The sequence below is a fragment of the Mizuhopecten yessoensis genome, unplaced genomic scaffold, assembly GCF_002113885.1.
Source record: "Mizuhopecten yessoensis strain PY_sf001 unplaced genomic scaffold, ASM211388v2 scaffold2831, whole genome shotgun sequence".
NCBI lineage: Eukaryota > Metazoa > Mollusca > Bivalvia > Pectinida > Pectinidae > Mizuhopecten > Mizuhopecten yessoensis.
In genome coordinates, this window is record NW_018404741.1 from 182,391 (window position 1) to 207,982 (window position 25,592).

A 25,592-nucleotide genomic window follows, 5' to 3' on the forward strand; every position below is an offset into this window, starting at 1 on the left:
GGCAAAGTCTTTGCTTTTAAGGCAGACGAGATTTATGATAACTTTACGCAATATCTTCTGTACCTCAAAGAATCTAGATCTTCTGTTGAGTTACCACCACATGATACAGGCAGCTTCTCTAAAGCTGTAATAATGCTCTCCTTCAGGTCTGATGCTGGCTGACTAAACACCTTGGCAAGCTCACAGAAGTCATCAATCTTCAGGATTTTTTCTAGTGCTATGCCTTTCCCTAGTCCAAATATGCGAGATGTTGTGTCGCAGCCCAGAAGCGCATGGACAAAGAGAATGTCTCCACACACACTACTTTATAGGGTTTCCTTCAGCTGTTTGATATTCCATGTTCGATTCTTCTTGGAGTTTGCCTTGGCCACGGGTACAAAAAAAAGACGTTCTTTGCTTTGAGATCAGCGTAGAAGACCAGCAAGATGAGAAGGTCTGTGTCATCCCCGACAAAAACTATGTCTTTAAACTTAGCTGATTCTACTGCTGTAGTTACAATTAAGAGATATGCATCCCCTCTTACATGAGATACAGTGCAACCATGCATTTCGAGCTTGGAACTGAGTAGATTTATGAAGCGTTGCTTGTTAACTTTATTTGCAAGGAATTTGTCTTTCTTGGATTTGATTACCATGTCCTCTGTAAAGTTGACAGTCAGGCCTTGACAACCTCCTGATCGTCTAAGATGTGTTGCGTTCTTGATTGAGGGACCGCCTTGATAGCCATCAAAAACAACTGTTGGCCTTCCATATTTGCTGCTGACATAATTGACATATAGCTGGCATATGTTGTTGAAAGAGCTCCCGCGTGGCCAAGGAAAACGGTGAAGTAGAGCACCACCATCCAAAACATAATGAACATTACCACTGGGTAGTGTCTTCTCTCGTGTAAGCTCATGTTCAAACACCTTCCTAAAAGAATCTGCTAGGACTGGGGTGTCTGCCTCTAGGGGGAGACATGATGATTCAAACAGGGCAGGGGGTGACTGCATAACTCGTTGTTGAAAACTGATGCTGAAGTATCTTCACGTTCTCTACTGACAATGATTAGTCTCTGGTTAAGGAGCTGTGGGTCCACATGAACAGATTCATAGCCGATCTTTACAGCAGTCCTTGCACCTAATGTCACTGCTTGATCACTTCTTTTGAATGAATGTTCATCTACTTTCTTTCCAGTCATGGAGTTCAGTATCTTGTTACCGACGTCTTTGGATTGGTCTACATTTACAGTTTTATCTGTAGCCTAGTCAAGACCAGTAACATCAACCGTAGGATTTTCATACTTTTCTGTCAAACGCCTTCGAAGAGCCCAACCGGGCTATCCAATGCCGCGGCTTAGGTAGCTAGCCTAAAATTAATCAAATAGCTAAATTTACCTTTTATCAGATTCATGATGTTTTCCTTCGAACTGGTTTATGTCCATGTCAATCCCTACTACAACTGCAGTACAACCAGTATCACATCTACGACTACAGCCCCCGTCCTATTGATGTAGGCTCGTGTGTAGGCTTGCCTTGCTTAGATCGGCTATTAAGAAAGTTTTTCACCTCTCTAAAGTAAACTGTTGTACTGAGAGCAACTTCTAACCAATCCAACGACCATGAGGATAATGCTAGGTACAGCCTGTACCCCTATACATAGCCCTACCAACAGCTCTTGTGTTTGTACGGATACTCTTAAGGGCTAGTTTTCTGAAGATTTTATTTTTGTATTTTTTTAATGTAAAATGACATGATATTTGTGATGCGTATTAATATATATATGTCTAGTGCATGCATAATGAAATAACATTGTCATTTGCAAAGGTGATTAATAGAACATACATTACACGTGTGCGGAGGGGTTTGTTTTAGGTGTGTGATGTACATGTAGTATATGGGTATTTAAGTTGATAAAAAATGTACAGCAGATCACTTTCTAACTCTATTAGCAACATAACAGCTCTACAAGTTGAAAAATATGACAAAACCTATGTGTCAATCTTAATATATCGGGGGTCATTTTTGATTTATGAATACTGCGATGCACAATTAAACAAGATATGGTATATAAAACATAGTACATTCATATAAATGTGAAATTTGTGCTTTTAAGTGCCACAACATCTACCATTGATAAGAAATGCAACTTGATGTTGGTGAAAATCCTCGAAATAGCGGCCATATTGGATTTATGCAAATAAGACACACTTCCACTACTTGAATTTTTTTGGACTTTTCAGTAGCCATTTAGGGGACCTCACTGAAATGCATTGCAGTGGATTTTGTTTTATTGCAATTTGTTTGACGTTTGCCTAAAAAATGCGATATCTTTCCTAGCCTATGTTCTACATTATGTCTGGACTATTAACCAGCCCCGGTGCATCACTATTTTAACATCAATTTATATGGATGCTCAAGATTACCGACTGGAATTCTGCTTGTCCTTGTTGTCTATCTTGGCTCGTCTAGTGCAACCATGAACAAGGGCGGTAACTCTAGTGACCGAATAATAACCGACTAGGACCATTCGCAGACCACCAAATGCCATTTGCCTCTGATAATGTGATTTATGCATAGGACATAAATTTAAGTAATTTTGAATGGATTCATTTCAAACTTCATAGGAAGGTTCATTTCTATGAAAGTTTGCACAAGTTTGATAACCATTATCCGCCTGTTATTAAGGGGCCCTTTATAGAATTGACGTAACAGTTTCTGCTCAATAACTTCAATATTTTTGAATAGATTAATTTCAAACTTGGTAGGAAGGTTCATTGCCATAAAAGCTCGGACAAGCTTGATAACCAAAATTATTTGTCGCTCATTTATGCAGTTATGGCCCCTTGTGAATTTGACGCTTATCTCTCCAAAATTTATGCACTTATGGCCCTTTGTGGCAAACTGCTCATTCTACATCGTCTCGCGGAACTGTTATTTTTTTACATATTTGGCCCTGCCCCTCAGGCCCTACGCCCCATACATTTCAAAATTTCAGATCCCCATGTCCTAGTGATATGTTCCGTGTCAAGTTTGGTCAAAATTGGCCCAGTAGTTTTGAAGATGAAGATTAAAATGTAAAAAGGTGACAGACGACGGACGCTGCGGTATGCCATGAGCTCACTTGGCCCTTCGGGCCAGGTGAGCTATTAAGAATGATGATGATGATGTTGATGATGATGTTGATGATGTTGTGCGAGTTAGTGTGAGTGTCTTTGATGATGATGATGATGTGTACGAGTTAGTGTATATGTGAGTGTGTCCTTGTGTTAGTGCGAGTGTCTTTGTCCTCTTATCTGTAATTGCCATGAGTTGTAAAACTTGATAACACACCCCACATCAATACTCAATTAAACATGACATAATCTTTTATACCTGTAAGGGCACGCAGTCGTCCATAATAGCCACAGTTAAAATAAATCGGAAAGATTAATGAGAAGGTTAAATCAATACAGGAATGTTAGTACATTTATGAAAACTTACACTCAAATCAGTTCTTTACAACGATTTTAAAGATTTAAATCTTGAATTTCCCTATTGGGCCCCCATAGGGGCCTCACCCTTCGTTCAAGGATACTCCAGGCTTAATTGGGATAAGATCCCTTAATTCCTATATATCCACCGTTTATACAAAACTGAGTCCCCTTGGCCCAAGGTGCTCCAGACCAAATTAGGATAAAATCCTATATGAAGGATTTCAAAGGTTTGCATCTATTTGCCTCTATTTCCCCTATTGGGCCCTACCCCTCTGCCCACAGGTGGTCCACACCCACCGTTTATACAAAATTGAGTTCCCTTGGCTTAAGGATGCTCAAGACCAAATTTAGTCAAAATCTACTTGGCCGTTTAGGACAAGTAGCACTTTAAAGGAAATGTGTCTGTTTATCTCTTCATGATTCTCATTGGATAGAGGGGACATTTCGCCATAACAATTTTACAAATTTCTTAGTCTGCACTGTCATTATTAGTTCTTTACTCATATATCTATATACTACTCACATTTTGCTAAGGATCACCTATATTTTGAAGAAAAAAACACAAAATGTAAGAAAGGATATTATGTTTCCCTTCCGTACTGATTTGGGTGTGTTCAATGTGTGGGTGTGTTCAGTCAACCATAAAAGCCTGTTTACGCTTTTCCACGTGTACTTACTTACTTACTGCCTTTTACGCCCGGTGGCGTTTAGGGCAGCAACAAAGTTCCTCCACACCTGTCGATCTTTTGCTAAACGCTTCCAAGTAAACATGTACACCCCTTTTAAAAGCTAAGCTAGGCTAAGTAAGGTGTTTTTCAAATTGTCAAGGAAATCAATTTGATGAATATTCTTTGCGTGTTTTTGTTTGAATATGGCACAAAGACGAACCAGACAACGGTTAAATGATCGGAATGCTGCAAGCTAGCATGTATCAACATCAGGTTGAAGCAGACCTTGGGGTGTATCAAAGTGTTGTGGCAAGAATATAAAATTGTTTCCAAACTAACAGAAACCCTTCCAGACGTCATGCTGGAGGACGTTCTAGGGCTGCAATGCAGCGCCAATACCGATATTTGCTCATACAGGCATGGCGTCACAGGTTCCAGACTGTCACAGCTTTACAAAATGACCTCTTTTATTTAAATAAATGCTTGTGGTACCCAGGTAGCCACTCAGACAGTTAGGAACCATCTTCATGGTGCTGGTTTAAGGTCACGTAGACCAGCAATACGAGTTCCCTTAACTGCCCGCCATGTTAGGGACCAATTGGATTGGACCCAAGCTCACAGCACTTGGACTCTTCAGGAATGGGAACTGGTTCTTTTTACTGACAAGTCTAGATTCTGTCTTGACTTCACCGACAGGTTAGAGTAAAGAGACAACCTGGGGAGAGGTTCCAGGCAGGTAACGTTGTTGAACATGACCGATATGGCGGAGGTTCAGTGATGGTGTGCGGAGGCATAAACCTTCATCGGAAAACTGACCTCCATGTTTTCCATAATGGTACCGTGATTTACTGCGATGAAGTCCTTGATGGCTATGTCAGACCCTACGCTAGCGCTATCGGCCCTAACTTCATCCTTATGGACTGTACTGCTAGACCATATAGAGCAAGGGTCACTGAGCAGTATCTACAGCAAGAGACTATTCAACAAATGAATTGGCCAGCCCGCTCGCTGGATCTAAATCCCATCGAGCATGTGTGGCACATGCTGCAGACAGCTCTCTCTGCCAGAAATGTTAAGTCAAGAACACTCCAGGAGCTGGGAACAGCCTTGGTAGCTGAGTGAAATGCTATCCCACAAAACCGGATACGCGATCTCATTCGGGGCTTGCGCAACGTTGTGAAGTTTTGATTGATGGTCATGGTTGTCACACTCGATACTTAAACAATTTCTGTTTATTTAGGATAAGTTTTGTTCAATTTAAGTTTTTCAGTGAATACCTCGTGGTTACCAATTTTAAGGGTATTAACCCTTTTCCTGTGGCTCATTTTCCAACTGTATTATGATTTTTGGAATTTTAGCATGCTGATAAATTAAAAGAACAATAAACTTTTCAAAAATAATCTCAGTATAAACCAAATAAAATATTTATTTTCACATATGCCCAAAAATAAAAGTGATCCTTAGCAAAATGTCTATTTAAATTACAGTAATACACATCCAAACAACATTTTATGTTCGGCTCCAGTGCCAATATTGGATCATTAGAACTGTTTCTGAGACCTATAATTATCACTTGGGTATATAAACTACTCTGTGGATATATGATTTTCATAGGAGCTAGGGCAGTGAAGCTACAGAAAGGACGTGTTCCCGGACATGTGACCGCAGTAGCTGTGACAGCCTATCCGCATCTAAGGAGCTGTCCAACCTTAGAGCGTGACCTGGATGGGCTAGGACATTTTGAATATCCGAGGGCCCGGTAAGCTAACGCTTACCCCCTCAAGACGACCGAACACGGGGCTTCGCCCGTGAAGTGTAGTCTATAAACCCATCAACCAACCAACCAACCAATATATGATCTTACCATCAACATCGCCCCGGACCACTAGGTGTTTATGTACACTGGTACTAGGATAATTGCATTGCTAAAGTATCCACTTTAAAACCAGCTTACATCTTACATGTATACCTGTCAACTCACCCGGATTGTCTGGATCACACCCGGAAACAAGACCCTCCACCCCGAAAAAATTATGACCCGAACGGGTCATCATTTCACCCGTTTTTAAATCTATGACCCGAGAAGACCCGGATTCTCAAACCCATTTTCACGCTTTTTATTTCAAATAATTTGATCTCATGAAAAATCGTCCCATTTTGACTTGGTATGAAATTGGTCACAGGAAAAGAAACGAAATTTGGTCAATCTTTGTGAAAAAACAATAGCTACATGGATTCACACTGACCTTGGTCACACGCAAGCCACTTAGGCCCCAACAGGGGAAAGAGAAGGAAAATAATCAAATCCTTCTACTTTTGTATCAATTTAGGGGTATTAACCAAACCTGTTCTTGAGAATCTTTAGACAAAGAAGATCAATTGTGTATAAACGGTGGATATGGCCCCCCTTTTGGGGCAGAGGGTTTGGACCCATTCAGGGAAATAGAGGAAAAGATTAAAAGTTCTTCTCCTTTTGTACTGATGAAAGGATTTGAACCAAACTTGTTCTAGAGCATCTACGGGTGAGGAAAATTCAATTTAACTGAGAATGTGGCCACCCTGGGGAAACAGGGGTGGGGCCCAATAGGAGAAATAGAGGTACATCATTTTTAAAAGCTGTCTCCTCCTGGGTGAAAAAAGAGATGATCACCAATATCAGATTTCACCATATTTTACCCCTCAACCTTGAAAATAGCTCTTTGCAACAGCATGCTTCTGGCCCATTTTCAACACCCTAGACCTTTTGGTAATTCATGAGAAGTCATTTAAAGATTTCAACCTATTTCACCCATGTGACCTTAAATTTTGGAGAAAGTCATTCTTTTAAACAAAGTTAGTAGCCCTTCATCCCAGCATGCTTCTGGCCAAATATCATTACCCTGGACCTTTGGTAAGTCAGAAGTTGTTTAAAGTTTTCACTATATTTATCCTGTGTGACCTTGAATATGGGATAAGGTTAATTATTTCAACAAACTTGATAACCCTTCATGCCAGCATGTTACTAGCCAAATATCATCACCCTACACTTTTTGGTTATTCAGAAGAAGTCGTTTACAGTTTTAACCATATTTTATCCTGTGACCTTGAATATAGGCGAAGGTCATAAATTTGAATAAATTTGGTAGATCTATAGAACAGCATGCTTCTGGCCAATTTTCACCAACCGGGACCTTTTGGTAATTCGTTCTTTTAAAAATTTCAACCTATTTGACCTCTGTGACCTTGAATATGGGAGAAGGTCATTCATTTAAATAAAGTTGGTAGCACTTTATCCAAGCAACGTGATCTGCCCAAACATCATCTCCCTGAACCTTTTGGTAATTCAGAAGAAGTCGTTTAAAGTTTTCCCCATATTTGACTCCTGTGACCATGAATATAAGTCAATGTCACTCATTTGAACACATTTTGTAGCTCTTCATCCTAGCAGGTTATTGCCCAAATATCAATATTATTGGCAATTTGGTTATTACAAAGCAGTCATTTGAATATTTTTTAAGATAATCAACCCCCGTGACCTTGAATATCAGTCAAGGTTTTTCATTTTAACAAAGTTAGTAGCTCTTTATTCCAGCATGGCACTGATTAAATTTCATCATCCTTGCCCTTTTAGTTATTCAGAAGAAAACGTTTAAAGGGACAATTTTATTTTATCTATTTATCTTGCTACAAAATTCCTCATGATAATATAGTTTGATACTCCTTATGAACAATTGTAGGAATACTTTCCTAAGTAACTGATCCCCATAGACAAACAGTCTGTTTTTGGTGGTGATTGTCTAATTGTCTATGGGTCTACCATTAAAATTGAACATTGAATATATTGTTCATTGTCAATTATATATAAAAACATGGAAACCAACATAAAGACTTTCATGCACTGATATATGTTAAGCTCCATCAATCTTCCAATTAAAAACAAGCGATGACAGAGAGATTAAATGAATATTATGATGTCATCAACATCTATCACTTTCGGTCTGCTGCCAAATCTCCATCCCAGTGGAAATTTACCAACAATCTCCATCCAAGTAGAAAACCAGCAATCATGCTTTTTCAAAACCTTCTGGGATAATAAACATTATTAGTTAGCCAATAGGCAACAGTTCTAGTTTTCCAAGAAATTTTCTATTGGGAGTTATACACAAATTTGAGGTGAAAATGCTGATGTTTGCCTAATTTGCCCCAAATATCATGATAAGTTAATTTTCCAATACCTGACATTATAATTATGAATTGTGTTAGAGTTTGGATTCGCCTTTTCAGCTAGCATTATCTCTAATAGTTTAAAATAACCTCAGTTTTTATTTATTGCATTCTTGCATATGTTTTTTATATTTGCCATTAACAAAGTCTGTTTTGTTTGAAGATGTGAACCCAACCATGTGAAGGGTGACAAATTGTGTTATGGCCAGGACTTTTTCCTCTGCACCATGGATGGTGAGGGTGGTGATGTAAGTAACACTTCAAAATTCATGTGCTCCTTAAATTGGGAAAATATTTTGATGACTAGAGCTAAAATAAAACTGCAGTATAAATAGATCCATAATGCTTACTAAAGCATTCACTTTCTGATTTCCTGAATTTTTTGAGGAGTGGAGATAAATTCAATGCTTTGGAGAAAATGTTTGAGTGAACACTTTCATACCCAAAGCATCGCTGGGGACAATAGCAAGTTTAATATCTATAAAACATTTTTTTCAGAGATCTTACTTAGCAACCAGTCATTATCAAATTGTTCAATTAATTTCTTGGACAGATTTTTATCAACTAATTAATGTAAGTTGTTTTGAGGAAAATTGTGTGTGTTCTATTTCATGATTCAGGGGTATGAATACTAAAGTTCTACAGGCCAAACGTATGTTCATAGTAAATATTAATACTTTCACTAGCTCTGCACTGGAGTCAAAATGACAGCTTTTTACCTATCAGTGTTGCATGTAAATTGTCGTTTTACACGAATAAATGCCACAAACTTTAATTATGTGATAAAAAGGATCTTACACTGGTTTTCATTTCATAGGAACTTTATGAAACTCATCACAAATTTTTCATTTTTGCTCGTCAGAGGCTCTCTTAATTGAACAAAAGGCCCAATGGGCCTGAATTGCTCACCTGGTATTTATCTCACATTTGTAATCTTAAAAGTGGACCAAAATACAGCTACAGGCAGAATATCAGTGTTTGATTCAGAAGAACTTATTAAAAGATTTAAACATATGATGCCTGTAACCTTGAATGTTGAACAAAGACTTTAGGTTGAACAGAGTTTATAGTCTTCCAACCCAGCATGCTTCTGGCAAAATATCATTACCCTGGACCTTTTGGTTATACAGAACAAATCATTTCAAGATTTAAACATATATTGACCACTGTAACATTGAATATGGGCAAAGGTCATTCACTTGGTAGTCCTTCATGCCAGCATGTAAATGGACACATATCATCAACCTTGGCCTTTTGCTTATTGATAAGAAGTTGTTTAAAGGTTTTAAATATATTTTAACCCTTTGACCTTGAATATATGTCAAGGTCATTCATTTGAACAAACTTGGTTGCCCTTTATCCCAGCATGCTACTGGCCGAATATCATCATCCTAGGTTTTTAGGTTATTGAGAAGAAAATGTTTAAAGGTTTTTCAAAAAACATATTTGACCCCTGTGACCTTGTATATACATCAAGGTCATTCATTTGAACACACTTGGTAGCCCTTTATCCCAGCACGTTAGTGGCCAAATTTCATTATCCTAGGCCTCTTGGTTATTCAGGAGATGTTGTATAAAGGTTTTTAACATATTTGACCCCTGTGACCTTGAATATAGGTCAAGGTCATTTAATTGAACAAACTTGGTAGCCCTTTATCCCAGCATGCTGTTGGCCAAGTATCATCATTGTAGGACTTTCGGTTATTGAGAAGAAGTTGTTTAAAGGTTTCAAACATATTTGACCACTGTGACCTTGAATATAAGTAAAGGGATTCATTTGAACACATTTGGTAGTTCTTCATCCCAGCAAGATACTGGCCAAATTTCATTATCCTATGCTTCTTGGTTATTGAGAAGAAGTTGTATAAAGTTTTTAAACATATTTGACCCCTGTGACCTTGAATATAAGTAAAGGTCATTGATTTGAACAAATTTTGTTACCCTTTATCCCAGCATGATACTGGCCAAATTTCATTATCCAAGGGCTTTCGGTTACTGAGAAGAAGTTGTTTAAAGGTTTTAAACATATTTGACCACTGTGACCTTGAATATACATCAAGGTCATTGATTTGAACAAATTTGGTAGCCCTTTATCCCAGCATGTTAGTAGCCAAATTTCATTATCCTAGGCCTCTTGGTTATTAAGAAGTTATAAAAAGGTTTTTAACATATTTGACCCCTGTGACCTTAAATATAAGTTAAGGTCATTTATGTGACCAAACTTGGGAGCCCTTACTCCCAGCATTCTATTGGCCAAGTATCATCACCCTAGGACTTTCGGTTATGGAGAAGAAATTGTTTAAAGGTTTTAAAAGAATTTGACCACTGTGACCTTGAATATAAGTAAAGGTCATTCATTTGAACAAATTTGGTAGCCCTTCATCCCAGCATGTTACTTGTCATATTTCATTATCCTAGGGCTCTTGGTTATTCAGAAGTTGTATAAAGGTTTTGAACATATTTGACACCTGTGACCTTGAATATAAATCAAGGTCATTCGTTTGAATAAACTTGGTAACCCTTCATGCCAGCATGCTACTGGCGAAATATTATTATAGTAGACTTCTTGGTTATTGAGAAGAAGTTGTTTAAAGGTTTTAAACATATTTGACCCCTGTGACCTTGAATATAAGTAAAGGTCATCCATTTGAACAAATTTGGTAGCCCTCTGTTACTTGCGAAATAGCAAGTGCCAGAAGCATACTGGGATAAAGACCTACCAAGTTTGTTCAAATTAATGACCTTTACCCATATTTAAGGTCACAGGGGTCAACTATGTTAAAATCTTTAAGCAACTTCTTCTTAATAACCATAAGGACCAAGACAATGATATTTGGCTACTGGCATGCTTAGATGCAGGACTATCAAGTTTTTTAAATGAATGACCTTTACCCATATTCAAGGTCTCAGGGGTCAGATATGTTAAAATCTTTAAACAACTTCTTCCTTATAACCATCAGGACCAGGGCAAAAAGATAGTTGGTCAGTTAGCATACTTAGATGAAGGGCTATCAAGTTTGTTTAAATTATAATGAACTTCACCCATCTTCAAGGTCACAGGGGCCAAATGTCTTAAAACAAGAGGCCCAAGGTCCTTAGCGGTCACCTGAGTTATATTATAGGTACTGGTAGCTCAATTTCATTGTTGAAATCAACATGTAAACTAAGTGAAATCAAGGGATAAGAATTTTTAAAAATTGGTAAATTTTCCCTTTGGGGCCCCGCCCTAGCCCCTGGGGTTGGGCCAGGAACCCAATTTTACATTGTATAGACCCGTACACGTTCGCTGTTCCACTTTCAGCGTACCGTTTGCGTAGCATGTGTATCACTTGCGTATCACTTGCGTAGCATTTCCGTAGCACTTCCATATTGTTTCCGTAGCACTTGCGTCTACATCTTTCCATTTAAAAAGCGTTTGTGAAACATTCGGTCGAAGAAAATTTTACGGAATATATATTTGTCGAAACGAATTGTAAAAAACAAATCATTATAAACCGCATTATGTGAAAATAATTCCAACTATCATAATAGTCTGAAGGAAAAAACCCACAAAAATGACGGTTTACACATACCTGGATGTAACAGCCCTCCTCCAATTGGCCTACTGTGTGTTCCCCACACCAGCAGCTAGGCCTTATAGGGGTAATTTAAATAACAGGCATACAGCTGGCCATGTGGTAATGACCTGTCCCTTGTTGAAGGTATAAACACTTTAGTGGCCGTTATAAAGGTTGTTAGGGCAACATGACCACCCGCTGACAGATACATTTCTTTCAATATGATACATGTATCTATATACCTGAGAATATAGGCAGTGATAATGCATTGACCATTTACCTGTGGTCACATTGGATTCTGATGTGCTTGACTGATTTTTGACACCTTTATAATTACCACACACAGAGAGGGCACTCTGTTAACAAACTTACTATAGACAGAGACGTATTGTAATATATACGTCTCTGCTATAGACAACAATGAATCACACTCTATTTTCTCAGGAACTCAGTCACATGATGACAATAAAGTTATCTTAAAAATGATTTTTTTTAATGATTACTGAAAAATATCATCATTTTCAATAATCTGATATGAAAAGTTTGTTACGTTTTAGCACGGAATTAATCCGTGGTATTTAGGGTTAGTATTCAACCTTGCTCGCTGATAACAGAACTCATGATAGATTATTTAAAAAAAAATAGATTAGTTTTAAAACAAATCATCTACGTGAGAAGTTAAATATCCAAATAAGGGTCATTTTTTTATTATTAAATTAGGAATTCCAAGTTAAATATTAGTTTACCTTGGTTAGGGCACTGTTGTGAAATGAAATTGTGCCTGGGGCTGTCATTTCCTGATCGAGGCACAGCAAAAGTATCTTACCTGTAGGTTTTTACCTTGAAATGATTTACCTGTATACAGCTGTAAGTTCATCTACTGCATACTTCCCACCTCTCACAATGGAAAACTGTGGGCAATAAATCACTTGCTACCACAGTCCACATACTGCACACATAATCCCCTTTCATGGCCAATCATGATCACATGACCATGAAAGGGGGTGTGCCCAATGGACTGTGGTCACAAATGCTGTAAGAAAAGGGGAGATAATCAATATGTAAGTAACGATGAAGTCAATACAGTGGAAAGGGTAAACTTAGTTGACACATTTAAAATAAGAAAAAAAAAGAGTTAAAAATGGTTATTTCATGATTGAAAAACAAACAATAGAAATTACGGAGTTGGCAGCGTTATTGATTTCCTTATCACGTGAGAGCTAGGATAAGCATTTCCTGGAAAAGTTAATAATCTTCAGGAGCTGTTTCTTTATACAAAATTGCACATTCAAATATACCATTCATTGAAAGAACTGGAATTCCTTAGGGATTGATAAACCCTTACATTGTATACATGAAAATGGTTTCAATATCCTGTACCTTTGCCACATCTTGAAAATTAAACTGAAAATGTAGTCAGAATTCAACAGTTCCCCTATTTTGTTCTAATTGTTGAACAGACACTCCTTACCTTCCCTGACACTGGACCTGGATAGTTATCCAAAACCACTTGTATCCATTATGAAGGATACACTCAGACTGGGCTATTGAGAATAAAGACAATACCTGGTTCTGATTAGTACTCACTCACACATGTACATGTAAATTATCTGCATTGTAGGGTAGGTAAAATGATTGTCCAGGTGAACATTTTTTCTGTTTTGTTCGAGTTGGGAAGCATGTAGTAAGCCAGTTAATAACCTATACTTACAGTACATGGTTCAATGAAAAAGATAATTGACCTTTTACAGCTGACCAATTAGTATACCACTTAGCGCCTTTAGCAAGTTGCACAGTGGACAGTACATATCAGAGGCTTGGATTAACCTGGCCTAGGGTATATTTGGAAATATTATATTAAGGATGTACTCTTCTGAGGTTTCAATCACGTTCAAGTTTCGTTTTGATCTGGTGTAACGGGTTTTGTAATATTTAACAAATTATGATAGATTTAATAGCAAACACACATCTGAAAAACATGTCAAAAAACTAGATGTCTGTTGTGTGTAGAACAATTTTTACAAGAATTTGAAAAAAAATACCAATTTGGCGGCCATTTTGAAAAAGTGTATTTTTATGTGAATTTCTTGCGCTTCACAAAGGGCCAAAATTTCATCTTTTTTGACACTAGATTGATCACTTAAATTGTCATTGTGTTACCATTTTTAATTGTAGCAGGTTCAATTTTGCTGTACAACTTTATAATGTTCAATATGATTAAAATAACATGCAAAAAAGTGGAAAGTTATATATTATTGGTATTTTTTTTACATATTAGGGTAACTGAAGCACTTTTGATTTTTGACCCCGAAAAAGGTGAAAAATAACACAAACAATAATGGGACAAAAAAAGACGCACAACGACCCCCCTTTTTTGTGGCTGTTTTAGAAAGAGAAACTCATTTGCTTTTGATTCATTGAATACTAAAAAAAGTTTAATACAGGAATTTTTTATATCAAGCGTTTACACTGCAAAAAATGGTGAAGAAATGTGTATATTTTCATTAAAAAATAAGGATAGGGGTAACTAAAATCGCATGTCTGAGTCAAATGAATAAGATTAAGAAATTTTACCTCCATAATTTAAAAGAAAATACTATTTTTATCAATTCTACAAACATTCATGCATATCTGATAATACACTTGGAAGAAATTGTATGAATTTGTTCTGCAAATGGTCAAAACCCGAAAATTCACCTTAAATCACATATTGTGTAAAATTGGTATCTTTGACCGATCATAGCACAAAAACAGACACACGGACATATACTTATTTTTGCATTTTCTACTATGCCATTATCTCCTTTTTCCAAAAATCCATATAAGAAAAAAAGTTTAATACAGGATTTTTTGGACTTCTCAGAGGTATACATCCTTAACGACAACAAGATTTATTAATTAATTAAAAAAATGTTAATTGATATTTATAGAGAAGAATGTGGAGATTGAAATAGAATATTCTCAAAAGCATTTTTTTATAGATATATTTACGATCATTTTGATCTACAAAACTACCTGCAAAAAACCCATACAAAAAGAATATCTGAAAGAAATAAAGAAAATATCTCCTCATAACTTAAAATTATCTGTGAATGAAATTAAATAATAGACATGGTATAACATGTATACATTTCAAATCTCTGATGCATGTATTTGCATGTACTAATAATTAAGCACGTTATCGGTTTCCTAATCCTACGAAAAATCTAAAAATGTATGGAAGTATTAAAGACGATATAACAAATAGAAATAGAGGTACTGGATCCCTAACACAGGAGTCTGAAATTATATAATTTTTTATTATTATAAGGCTTATTAAATTTTACATTTCTCGTTAAAAAAAATGTAACAAGTTTACTTACTGTCAATATTAATTAGTCTTTTATTCGGTAAGCAGGTGGAAATACTAATGACCATAACTTATTACTATCTGTGTGTCGCGTTGATCTGTTAGCGTACGTCAGGTCTTTGTGATGGATATATTACATGTACCAATATTTGATCAACCTTTATCTTTATAAATCACAAGACATTTCTGTTTGTTTCACACTCATCCATTATGCAAACGAAATGGCAAAATTTAAATCATTCTTATGTACCTCCTCGTAGCCTACAGTTTACTGCTGTTCCCTCCTATGCATTTTGGGGATGTTCGTTTCGTTTTAGATATTTTATATGCTTCCGCTTTTTATGTAAACCTGTTCTTGTTACCACAAACGAAACACCGTTTGTAAGCGTCATGTGTAGCACTTCCGTACCGTTTGCGTAACACTTCCGTACCGTTTGCGTAGCACTTGCATACCAATTCCGTACCGTTTGCGTAGCACTTGCGTACCATTTCTGTACCATTTGCGTACCATTTGCGTAGCACTTCCGTACCATTTCCGTACCATTTGTGTACCATTTGCTTACCATTTGCGTAGCACTTCCGTACTGTTTGCGTAGTACTTCCGTACCGTTTGTATCCAAGGTGAAACAGCGAACGTGTACGGGTCTGTAATACACTCATCCACCAAAGATAATTCTGACCAAGTTTGAATACTTTCCTGCTGAAAATGGATAAAATATACCCAAAAGTGTTATTTCCCAATATAAACTATAGTCAACTTTACCCCTCCCAAGGGAGAACATAAAGTACCAGATAGGTACTGAAATTTACAATCCTTTTTTTTCTTTTTTTCTTTTTTTTCTTTTTTTTTTAATCTTTTTGCTCAGATATAGGCTCTTTTTGATTTATAGTTCTCCAGATTTCATATATCACATTATATGATAATATTAAGTAAATATATAGTCACATATATTGTCACAATGTTAATACATTCACATCCCTCATATTTTGTTACTAAACACATTTCACATTGCATCGGTCCGATTTACACAAAAAAACACACAAAAAAAACCAGTTTCTCACACAACCTTCTCACCCGTGCACCTTCACTAACATTACGTACATTACAAACACACGCGTAACTGAATGATAACAATTCAATATCGTCTTTTATTACCAACACAAACACACACACCCTCACACACACGCATGCATGCACGCACATACATACATGTTAATGTGTATGCATGTGTATGCATGTGTATGCATATGTGCACATGTGTCTGCGTGTGTATGTACACAGAAACACTGATATACTACTCAAAATGTCCACATGTTCACACACACACCATTTTTACCTCGGTATGTAGCATCCACAAACACACACCAACACACACACACATACACATACTAGTACATACTCATCCCTTGCATACCCATGCACATGACATGCAAATCCTGTCCATACTATTTCTTTACCCAGAAATCGTAACTTTAGGTGCCAAGCGCCATGAGCCTTCAGTATTATCATCAGTGCACCTTTTTTTTATATATATATTTATTCTTTTCACTGTTTTTTTACTCTTTTTATACCATTACTCGTTCAAAGACTTTGCGATATCTTTTAATGATTTAATATCTCTATATCTCTGTAGTAGTAGCTTTCTCTCAAGGTATATTTAAATAAATATACCATCGAGCAATTGTCAACCCTTCTATTTAAGATGTGGTAATGTTTATATACTGTATAACCCAATCAGAGACAGAAGAATGTTAAATTCTTTGTACTTCATGTCAACAATCTTATATCCTACCATAATGTAATACATATTTCTTAACTGAACATTGTAATTGTGTTTTCGTAGAAGCTCATTGATTAAATTCCACAATGATTCTACACATTTACATTCGATAAAATAGTGCATATAATCATCCTTAACTTTACAAATGCAACATTTTTCATCATCAATAATATTCCATCTTTTAAGTAAGATTCCATTTGTAAGAATATTATTGAATAGCTTCCATTTAAAAAAAAAATCATCATTCTCAATTATAATATTTTTGATAAATTCAAATAATCCACCAAAAAACAAACCACTATACTTTCTATCTCAAACAGACCTTCCCACATATCCCTACGGTAGGAATTGGATTTCTTTTTCTCATAAATGCCAAATACAGAAACTTATTATTCACCTTATCTATTTTAACACCAACTCCTTTATTAAAAACTCATAGATCAGTGTTAGTTTGTACATTTACCCTTGCATTATCGCCCTTGATTTTTTCCTTCCATTCTTTTGGAATAGCTTTCTTTACCTGACTAACCTAACTTATCCAGTCTCTTGTATCTTTTAACTGTTGGTAAATTTTAATTTCATTTATACCACCATCATTATCTAGAATATCGTTGATAAAAATTAAACCAGATTCAATCCAGTTCTGAAATATTAGCCAAGTTCCATATTCTGATATATTTATTTCCCCAAATGATCTCCCGACAAATTTCCTTATAAACATAATCAAAGACCGGTGTATTATTTTCTTTTAGTTTCAACCATGATTATAGGATACCAATGTAAAATTGTGGTACATCATTTATTGGAAGGTTACGTATGTGTCCAGGGGACTTAAGAAACAGCATACTGGCGCCACCGAGCTTTTCTAAATAATAATTTGGAATTACCTTCCAACAGGCTTCTACAGGAGATACTAACCTTTGTATCCAGGATTCATTTAAAACATCTATATGGGATTCAACGACCGGTATAGCCCGCCTTACGATCGCCTATCATAACACTACGTTTTACACGGTCTGTTCCATTGTTCCAAATAAAACGATATATTTTCGGTCAACCAGTTATTGTTTTTAACACAGCCTTTGATATTGGTATATAACACCTTAACCCATTTGATGAACAAGAGACCAAAACCAAATTTATCCAATCAACCGAACATAAAATCCCACTCCATCGTGTCAAAAGCTATGGTAAAATCTAAAAAGACTAAACAAGAATCAATGTTAAATTTCTCCAAATAATCTATAACGTCCTGAATTTGCCTTATATTATACCCGATAAATCTATTTTTAATATATCCATTTTGATCTGTACTTACCAGTTTTTGCATCAATGGTTTAAGTCGTGAAGCCTAAAAGTATGCAGTTATTTTGTAATCTAAGTTTAGCAGGGTAATTGATCTCCAATTTTGTAACAATAGCGGGTCATTCTTTTTATAAATGAGGGTTACGACTCCCTGTTTCTGTGTATCACTTAACTCACCTCCCTGTATCCATCATTTAGCGAACCTAACACAATATCTGAAATATCATCCCAAAATGTTTTGTAAAATTCACCAGACAGACCATCACTTCCTGGACTTTTGTTTGGCTTAAAGTTTTTAACTGCCACTGCACACTCCTTTAATTTCAACTCACCTTCGCATGAAATTTGTTCGTCCTCTGATAAACTATACTGAACGTCACAGTTATCAGTATACTCAGTTATCTCCCTTTATTAATGCAGTCACTGTTATAAAGCTTTGAATAAAATTTCTCAATTTCTTTCAATATTTCCTCGGGATCGTTAACAATATTATCGTTATCTTGCTTGATACTTGTAATAGCCTTTTTTGCTAGTCTTTGTCTTTCAATCCCTAAAAAATATTTTGTATTCCTTTCTCCTTTTTTCTACCCATGCTACCCTTGATCTTACCCGAGCTCCTCAGGCTTTTTCGTCATACATAAATTCTAACTGCATGTCTTTCTTACTCTGATATTCTTTCTTTTAAATTTTCCTTCAGGATTCTGATCGTTTTCTGTCACTAGATGAACTGTAGTACCTCTGAGTTAGGAGAAGAAGATTTTTGAAATATTAGTTAATTTTCCCTTTGGGCCCCGCCCTGGCCCCAGGGGTTAGTGTAGGAATCCAAATTTTACCATTTTGTATCCTCATCTACCAAGGATGATTCTCACAAAGTTTGAAAAATTCCATCCGCTGGTTTTTGAGAAGAAGATGAAAATGTAAAAAGTTAACGCACGACGCGATCAGAATAGGTCACTTAAAAACCTTTAAACAACTTCCTCCGAATAACAAAAAGGACCAGGGTAATGATATTTGGCCAGTATCATGTTTTAATGAAGGGCTATCAATTTTGTACAAATATACGACCTTATCTCATTTTCAAGGTCACAGGGAACAAATATGTTGAAATCTTTAAAGGACTTCTTCTGAATAACCAAAAGGTAATGATATTTGGCCAGAGCATACTAGAATAAAGGGATACCAAGTTTGTTCAAATCAATGACCTTCACTCATATTCAAGGTCACAGGTGTCAATTGTCTCATACAACCTTTCAACAACTTCTTCTGAATAACCAAAAGGCCAGCATGATGATATTTGGCCAGAGGCATGCTGGGATGAAGAGATATCAAGTTTGGTAAAATGAATGACCTTCACACATATTCAAGGTCACTGGGGTCAATTATGTCAAAAACTTAAACAACTTCTCCTAAATAAAAAAATAGTAAGGATGATATTTAGCCAGTAGCATGCTGGGATGAAAGGTTTGTAAAGATTTTTGTAAAGAATGACCTTGAATATAATTTCGAGGTCACAGGGGTCAAATATGTTAAAACATTTTAACGACTTCTTCTGAATAACCAAAATGCAAAGGATGGTGAAATGTGACCACTAGCATGCTCAAATGAAGAGCTATCAAGTTTGTGTATTTGTATACATATAAACTAAATGGAGAAAGAGAATGACTGATGAATGTTGAATGAGAACCCTCCTGTGTGAAGATACCATATTGTTCAGGGGCTGACCCCAGGGCTCCCCAACCCTGGCAGCCCCTGTCAAAATATCTGTATTTGTGTATATATATATATATCTATCTATGCTTGCAAGCAGTATATACATATATACATATTTAATACATATTGGCAAAAAATAAAAAGTTTTGGCATCTGAATGACTTGACACTTTCAATGTCACATCTGGTCAATTGTGTATAAATCTTTAAAACTTACTTTCCCAATAAATAAAAAGGTATAGGGTCGTGATATTTGGCAAATTGCATTCTGGGATAAAGGGTTATAAAGTTTGTTCAACTGTATGCCCTTGTTTTACTTTCAAGGTCACAGGAGTCAAATGTGTTTAAGTCTTTCAACAGGTTCTTTTGAATGACTTCGAGTCAAGACACTGATATTTTGCCTGTAGCTTTATTTTAGTCCACATGTAAGGTTACAGTTGTAAGTTTTATACCAGGTGAGTGATGCAGGCCCATTGGGCCTCTTGTTAATATGAGGTCGGATTTAGTTTTGTGAAAGTTGAATGATTATAATTAATATTTGTGTGATATTCCAAAAATACTTGCACATCTCTTTTCTTTATATTATCATCTTGTGTCTACAGCTGTACCTACAGAGTGACAGGACAACACTAGAAAAGTCTGCTCCTCGTTCTCGTCATCAGGCAGTGACGTTTGTCAGCCAACCATCTGCACTCACAAAATGGAGGATACTCTACTATGACCCACGAATGAGGATGGAAAATGAAGATATTCCTGTCCCGGTAAATAACTGGTCCCATTATCCATATGTTCGTTCCATATATCAGTTTGTTAAGTCCCTTTCACAATATATTAGATCCTTATCTCAGTAATTCAATGACAGTATATTAGATCCTTTTCCCAGTATAAAAAGTATTAGGTCCCTACCTGAATCTAATGTCAAGTCCCCTGTTCATTATGGTATATCAGGTCCCTGTCTCAATATGTTAGGTCCCTGTCTCAGTACATTAAATCCCAATTTCAGTATATTATGTCCTTATCCCTGTATATTAATTATCTATCACAGTATATATGTTAAGTCCCTATCTCAGTATATATGTTAAGTCCCTATCTCAGTACATTTGTTTCTGTAATATGTTCCATTTAATAGTTTTTGAACCCAGTGTTAGGTTGTCAGGGAAACCTCTGTCAAACCTCTTAAAAATCTGCAAATCTTTCTATATTTAATGCAAAGCAGTCTGTAATAAAATGTTATGTCCACTTGATCCAATGTAGTATGTTTATGTATCAAAAAATAATTACAAGAAAACTTGGAGGGATACTAAGGGGATTTATGTAAGTTATTTTTAAAAAAAAGGGATGGATTACTCGTATTTTTCATCCTAAACAATATGACATATTGATGTGATCCAAAAAAGTAATTTTATTTGTGGCTTGGTTTGGCGCCTCATTCAGTTATATTGTAAGACAAATCCGCACAAAATGACCTAGTTAACAATACCAGTAATAGATGATTTAGATGTCTTGTTCATTTCCTTTATTCAGGCTAACAGTATAGTGATCATCAGTCACATGAAGACTAACCAGGATTTAGCAGTGGAAGAATCTTTTTTAACAAGGTGTGTACAAACAGCAAAGCCAAGTGGCAAAACAGCCCACTTTTTCTGACACAAAGCAACTAAAAATCCATGTCTGTAACCTCATGCAAGTATTCCACTCTTTTGCAGGTATACTCTCAAGTGTGTTGGTACCCATTTGTTTAGCTCACTGAAAATAACATTGATTGATACATGATTTGAAACTGTCTCAGTATAATAAAGCCCTATCTCTACGATCACTAGCCCTACACCACCTAGGGTCGCCGGTTCGAAGCCTCTCGCACTTCAAATCTCCGTATTTTACGCTGATCTCCACGTTTTTCCATATTTTTTTCCATTGGAGAAATATGAAGAAATGCGGAGAATGATTTATATCTCAAATTTAAACAGACTCGCATAAAATTGTCAATTTACAATAGCTATAAATCTGAGGCTTCTGGGCAAGATAGGTCAAATAGTTGACTTTTTGTTATAGTTTAACCGTTATGATAATGATACGGGGAATGGGAGATCCAACGTCCGTGCACAAAGTTCTGTAAAGATCTGTAGTATCCAGCTGGTGGATTCCACAAGGAATACACAAGTCCGGCCGTAAAAATAGTTATTTCAATCAAACAGATGACTAAGACAATGTCAAACTGGGTTAATTGCACGGCTTTTATCCAAACGTTGACATGTTTCATTAGAACAAATTAAAACAAACGATCAGGTATAAGGTAAGAAATGCGGTGCCTTGCCTTGTGACAGTAAATAACAACACTTAATTGAAGACATAGTGAATAGTAGATAATATCTTCACATCATAGATTCCGCAACGGCTAGATTATTCCGCTGGAATAAGTTTTACAATGTTCAAAGCATTGGAAATTATTGAATATATACTAAATGAAATGAGTTTTCAAACAAACATTACTAATATTGTAACTATATAATAGCACTGCCAGACCGTTATTTACATTGGCCCTCATTTGGACGTAGTAAAATGGTTATATATTGGTACAGAGAATAAATAATGACATTTAGGACTATTCACGGTACTTGTACATATGATAGTTATTTGGGTAAATGTCCATTGGTAGCTGGTATCACACGAAATGTAGGCCTCACTTCTGGTCCGTGTTTCCACGTAATTTCTGAGGAAGGTTTGATGTTTACTGTCTTCACTTCCAGTTATAGTTTAACCATTATGATAGTAACTTTGCTACAAATGATTTGAAGATGTAGCTGTAAAATCCCCCAACGATTCAAATACTGAGTGTAAACAGTGCATGCTTTTTTTATGTCTTTTGAATCCTCATTTACCCATATTTTCTTATTTGTCTGCACGATCTAATGCCAGCATTCATTTTCTGTATTATCTCCGTATTTCTCCATATTTCTCTGTATTTTGTTAGTTCTTTTTCCCATACATTCTCTACATTTTCCCGTATTTTTTTTCAAAATGCGGAAGAAATGCAGAAATTAGTGTCCAAAAACTCCAATCTTATTTTTTTCGTATTATTTTTTATGGAGAAAATATGGAAATCTGAGGTACGAGCTACTTGGGGTAGTCGCCAGGTACTAGTTGTCCTCAGGTCAGTGGCTCTTCATCAGGTACTCCAGTTTTCCTCCAACACCAAAACCTGGCTCGTCCTTTAATGACTACATATAGCTGTTAATAGGACGTTAAGCACAAACAAACCAAAACAAACCCTTTCTCTGTATGTATGTACATGTGTCTACCAAGGCTAGACTGATTTGTTTCCCAGATCGTTTCAGTCAATTTATAGAAACCAACCTCCTGGGAAGTAAACCTGCAAAGGACTAGTGTCCTTCAAGAGTATATATGGGTCAGGACATTTATTATTACATAGTGGATTTCTGTTGTTATTTTATGAAACTTGATTCCTTTAGTTTTTAATAATTGGTTGTTGTATTTGATTTTTCATGAACTTCTCTTATATATCTTGTCATAATTGCCAGTTGCCCAAAAAACAAGCCATATTAAAACCTATTTAAGTTTCCATTAGGAAGAGTCCATTTAGCAAAAATCATAAACATGAATAAAATGCGTGAATATACTCTGTAGGGGAAAAATTACACTTTAAAATGAAATATTTTTGGTGGTCGTTTCAAATGAAATCATTAGATCTTAGAATAAAGCAACAATTTAGAAAATTCACTGGTTGAAAATATTTTTAAGACTTGAAAAGAATGTGTAAAAATATCACATGTAATTATGAAGACCTTGTCAATTACTAAAATGTACTTGTACAGGCTTTCTTTGAAATTCATTAAGCTGAAGTAAATTAATGATTCTGGCAAACGATTTAAATATACAGTGAATTGGTTAACATTTCAGAACCCCATTTGGACATAGAGAATATGAAATATCTGCCAACACATATCTGGATTCCCATAAAGCAGAGAAGGACGTGAATCGATGGATGTTGGTGATGGGAGTGCCAGGTGACGAGATTTGCCCAATTGTCCCCGACAGCCAGTGACAGCACTTTCATATCTATAATTTGAAGATTATCAAGACACAATGACTCATCAGTGAACACATTATAAAATCCTCTATGGAATAGTGTACAACAGATTATAAAAGGATTTAATCAAAGGATATGAGGATCAACATTTAATGAATCGGGGGAAAAAAGGCCAATTAAGAGAGCAGAAATATATACATGGAATGCACTGAGAGGAGTTAGTTTTTACAGATTCAGTGAATATATAAACAGTAAAACAAGTTTATCTCCAAGTCTGATTTGTCAGGTTCAAACAACCACACATATGTGTCTTCATAAGTGAAAATGAAATATTTGCCATGTTTAACAATTCAAGTGTTGGGATAAATTGGCATCTTGATAAGATTTGTTGTAAATACTGACAAGCTATCACAAAATTACTAGACCAAGATTATTGATGGATTTTTTTTGAAAATGATGTCAGAATTGTGACATAAATATTAAATTGTCAGCATACCTCTCACTTGAAACACCACAAGTATGAGTGACATCACAAAAAACCCATTATGAAATAGTTTCAACATGTTAAGAGACACTGAGGTTTCAATATCAAGCATTGCAGAGGAACATATCATTCTGTCCAAATCAACGTTATCCTTATTATAAAATACCACACAGACAAGTCCTATTCCTTTGCCATTATAAAATACCACACAGACATAGATATGAATTTTAACATCAGTTAATTGGGCTTAAATTTACATATTGAAAATATTCAATTTGATAATCAAAATATTGATTTTGAACTTTTTACAAAATAAAACCGAAGAAAATGTGTGTTCTCTTGTCTAGGATAGAGGTTAATGTCTTTTCCAATGATTTGTAGAGAGTTGGAGATTTATAAGGATGGATAATCTCTCAGGAACTATAATCAAGAATTAAATTTCTTTAAAAATACATTTAAGTACTACAAGAGTTTTTACAGTATTTCATTAATAACTACCAAAGAAGTTTGCATTCCCATTTCCTGCTTATAGATAATTTAACATCAAATGTCAAATATATGAGGTACTACTGTTGATTGTACATTGTAGGTCTGTTTTCATGTCATACTCATATTTACATGAACAATACACAAATATCTACAAATATTGGAGATGCATAAATGTAGGTATTTGTAAAAATGTAAATAAACACGAAGTACCTTAATATCAAATGTTTGTTACTTTCTTTTCCTTTCTAAGCTGATGCGAATCACTAGCTGACATCAGCTGTTTACGGGAAAATTCTCCCTTTGAAATATTCATCCTTTGTTAATTCTCTGTTTCAAATTGGAAATACTAAGTAGTACTAGCTGTGCATTGGTACTAATGACATCATAATACATTTGCAATTATTACAGAGGACTAAAAGAGCCAAAGTTATACTGCGGTGAACTATTTGATATTTCTTTTCAAATTCAAATTCTTTTATTACATTGAGCTTTACAGCTCATCTATATAACATGCACATATTACAAAATAATGACATGGTGTGGGGG

The 25,592-nt window shown here is 35.7% G+C and overlaps 1 protein-coding gene across 1 annotated transcript in view; it reads left to right on the forward strand.

The window, feature by feature from the left end:
• The window catches only part of LOC110446590 (cilia- and flagella-associated protein 161-like), a 57,830-nt gene extending 32,569 nt beyond the window's left edge, over positions 1 to 25,261 (forward strand). The window contains exons 4-7 of the mRNA XM_021491800.1: positions 8,488 to 8,572; positions 20,628 to 20,786; positions 21,550 to 21,623; positions 23,944 to 25,261. Of these exons, the coding sequence (XP_021347475.1) occupies positions 8,488 to 8,572; positions 20,628 to 20,786; positions 21,550 to 21,623; positions 23,944 to 24,088 (463 nt within the window). The 3' untranslated portion in view covers positions 24,089 to 25,261. The remainder of the gene's footprint in view (positions 1 to 8,487; positions 8,573 to 20,627; positions 20,787 to 21,549; positions 21,624 to 23,943) is intronic.
• Positions 25,262 to 25,592: the final 331 nt, after the last annotated feature.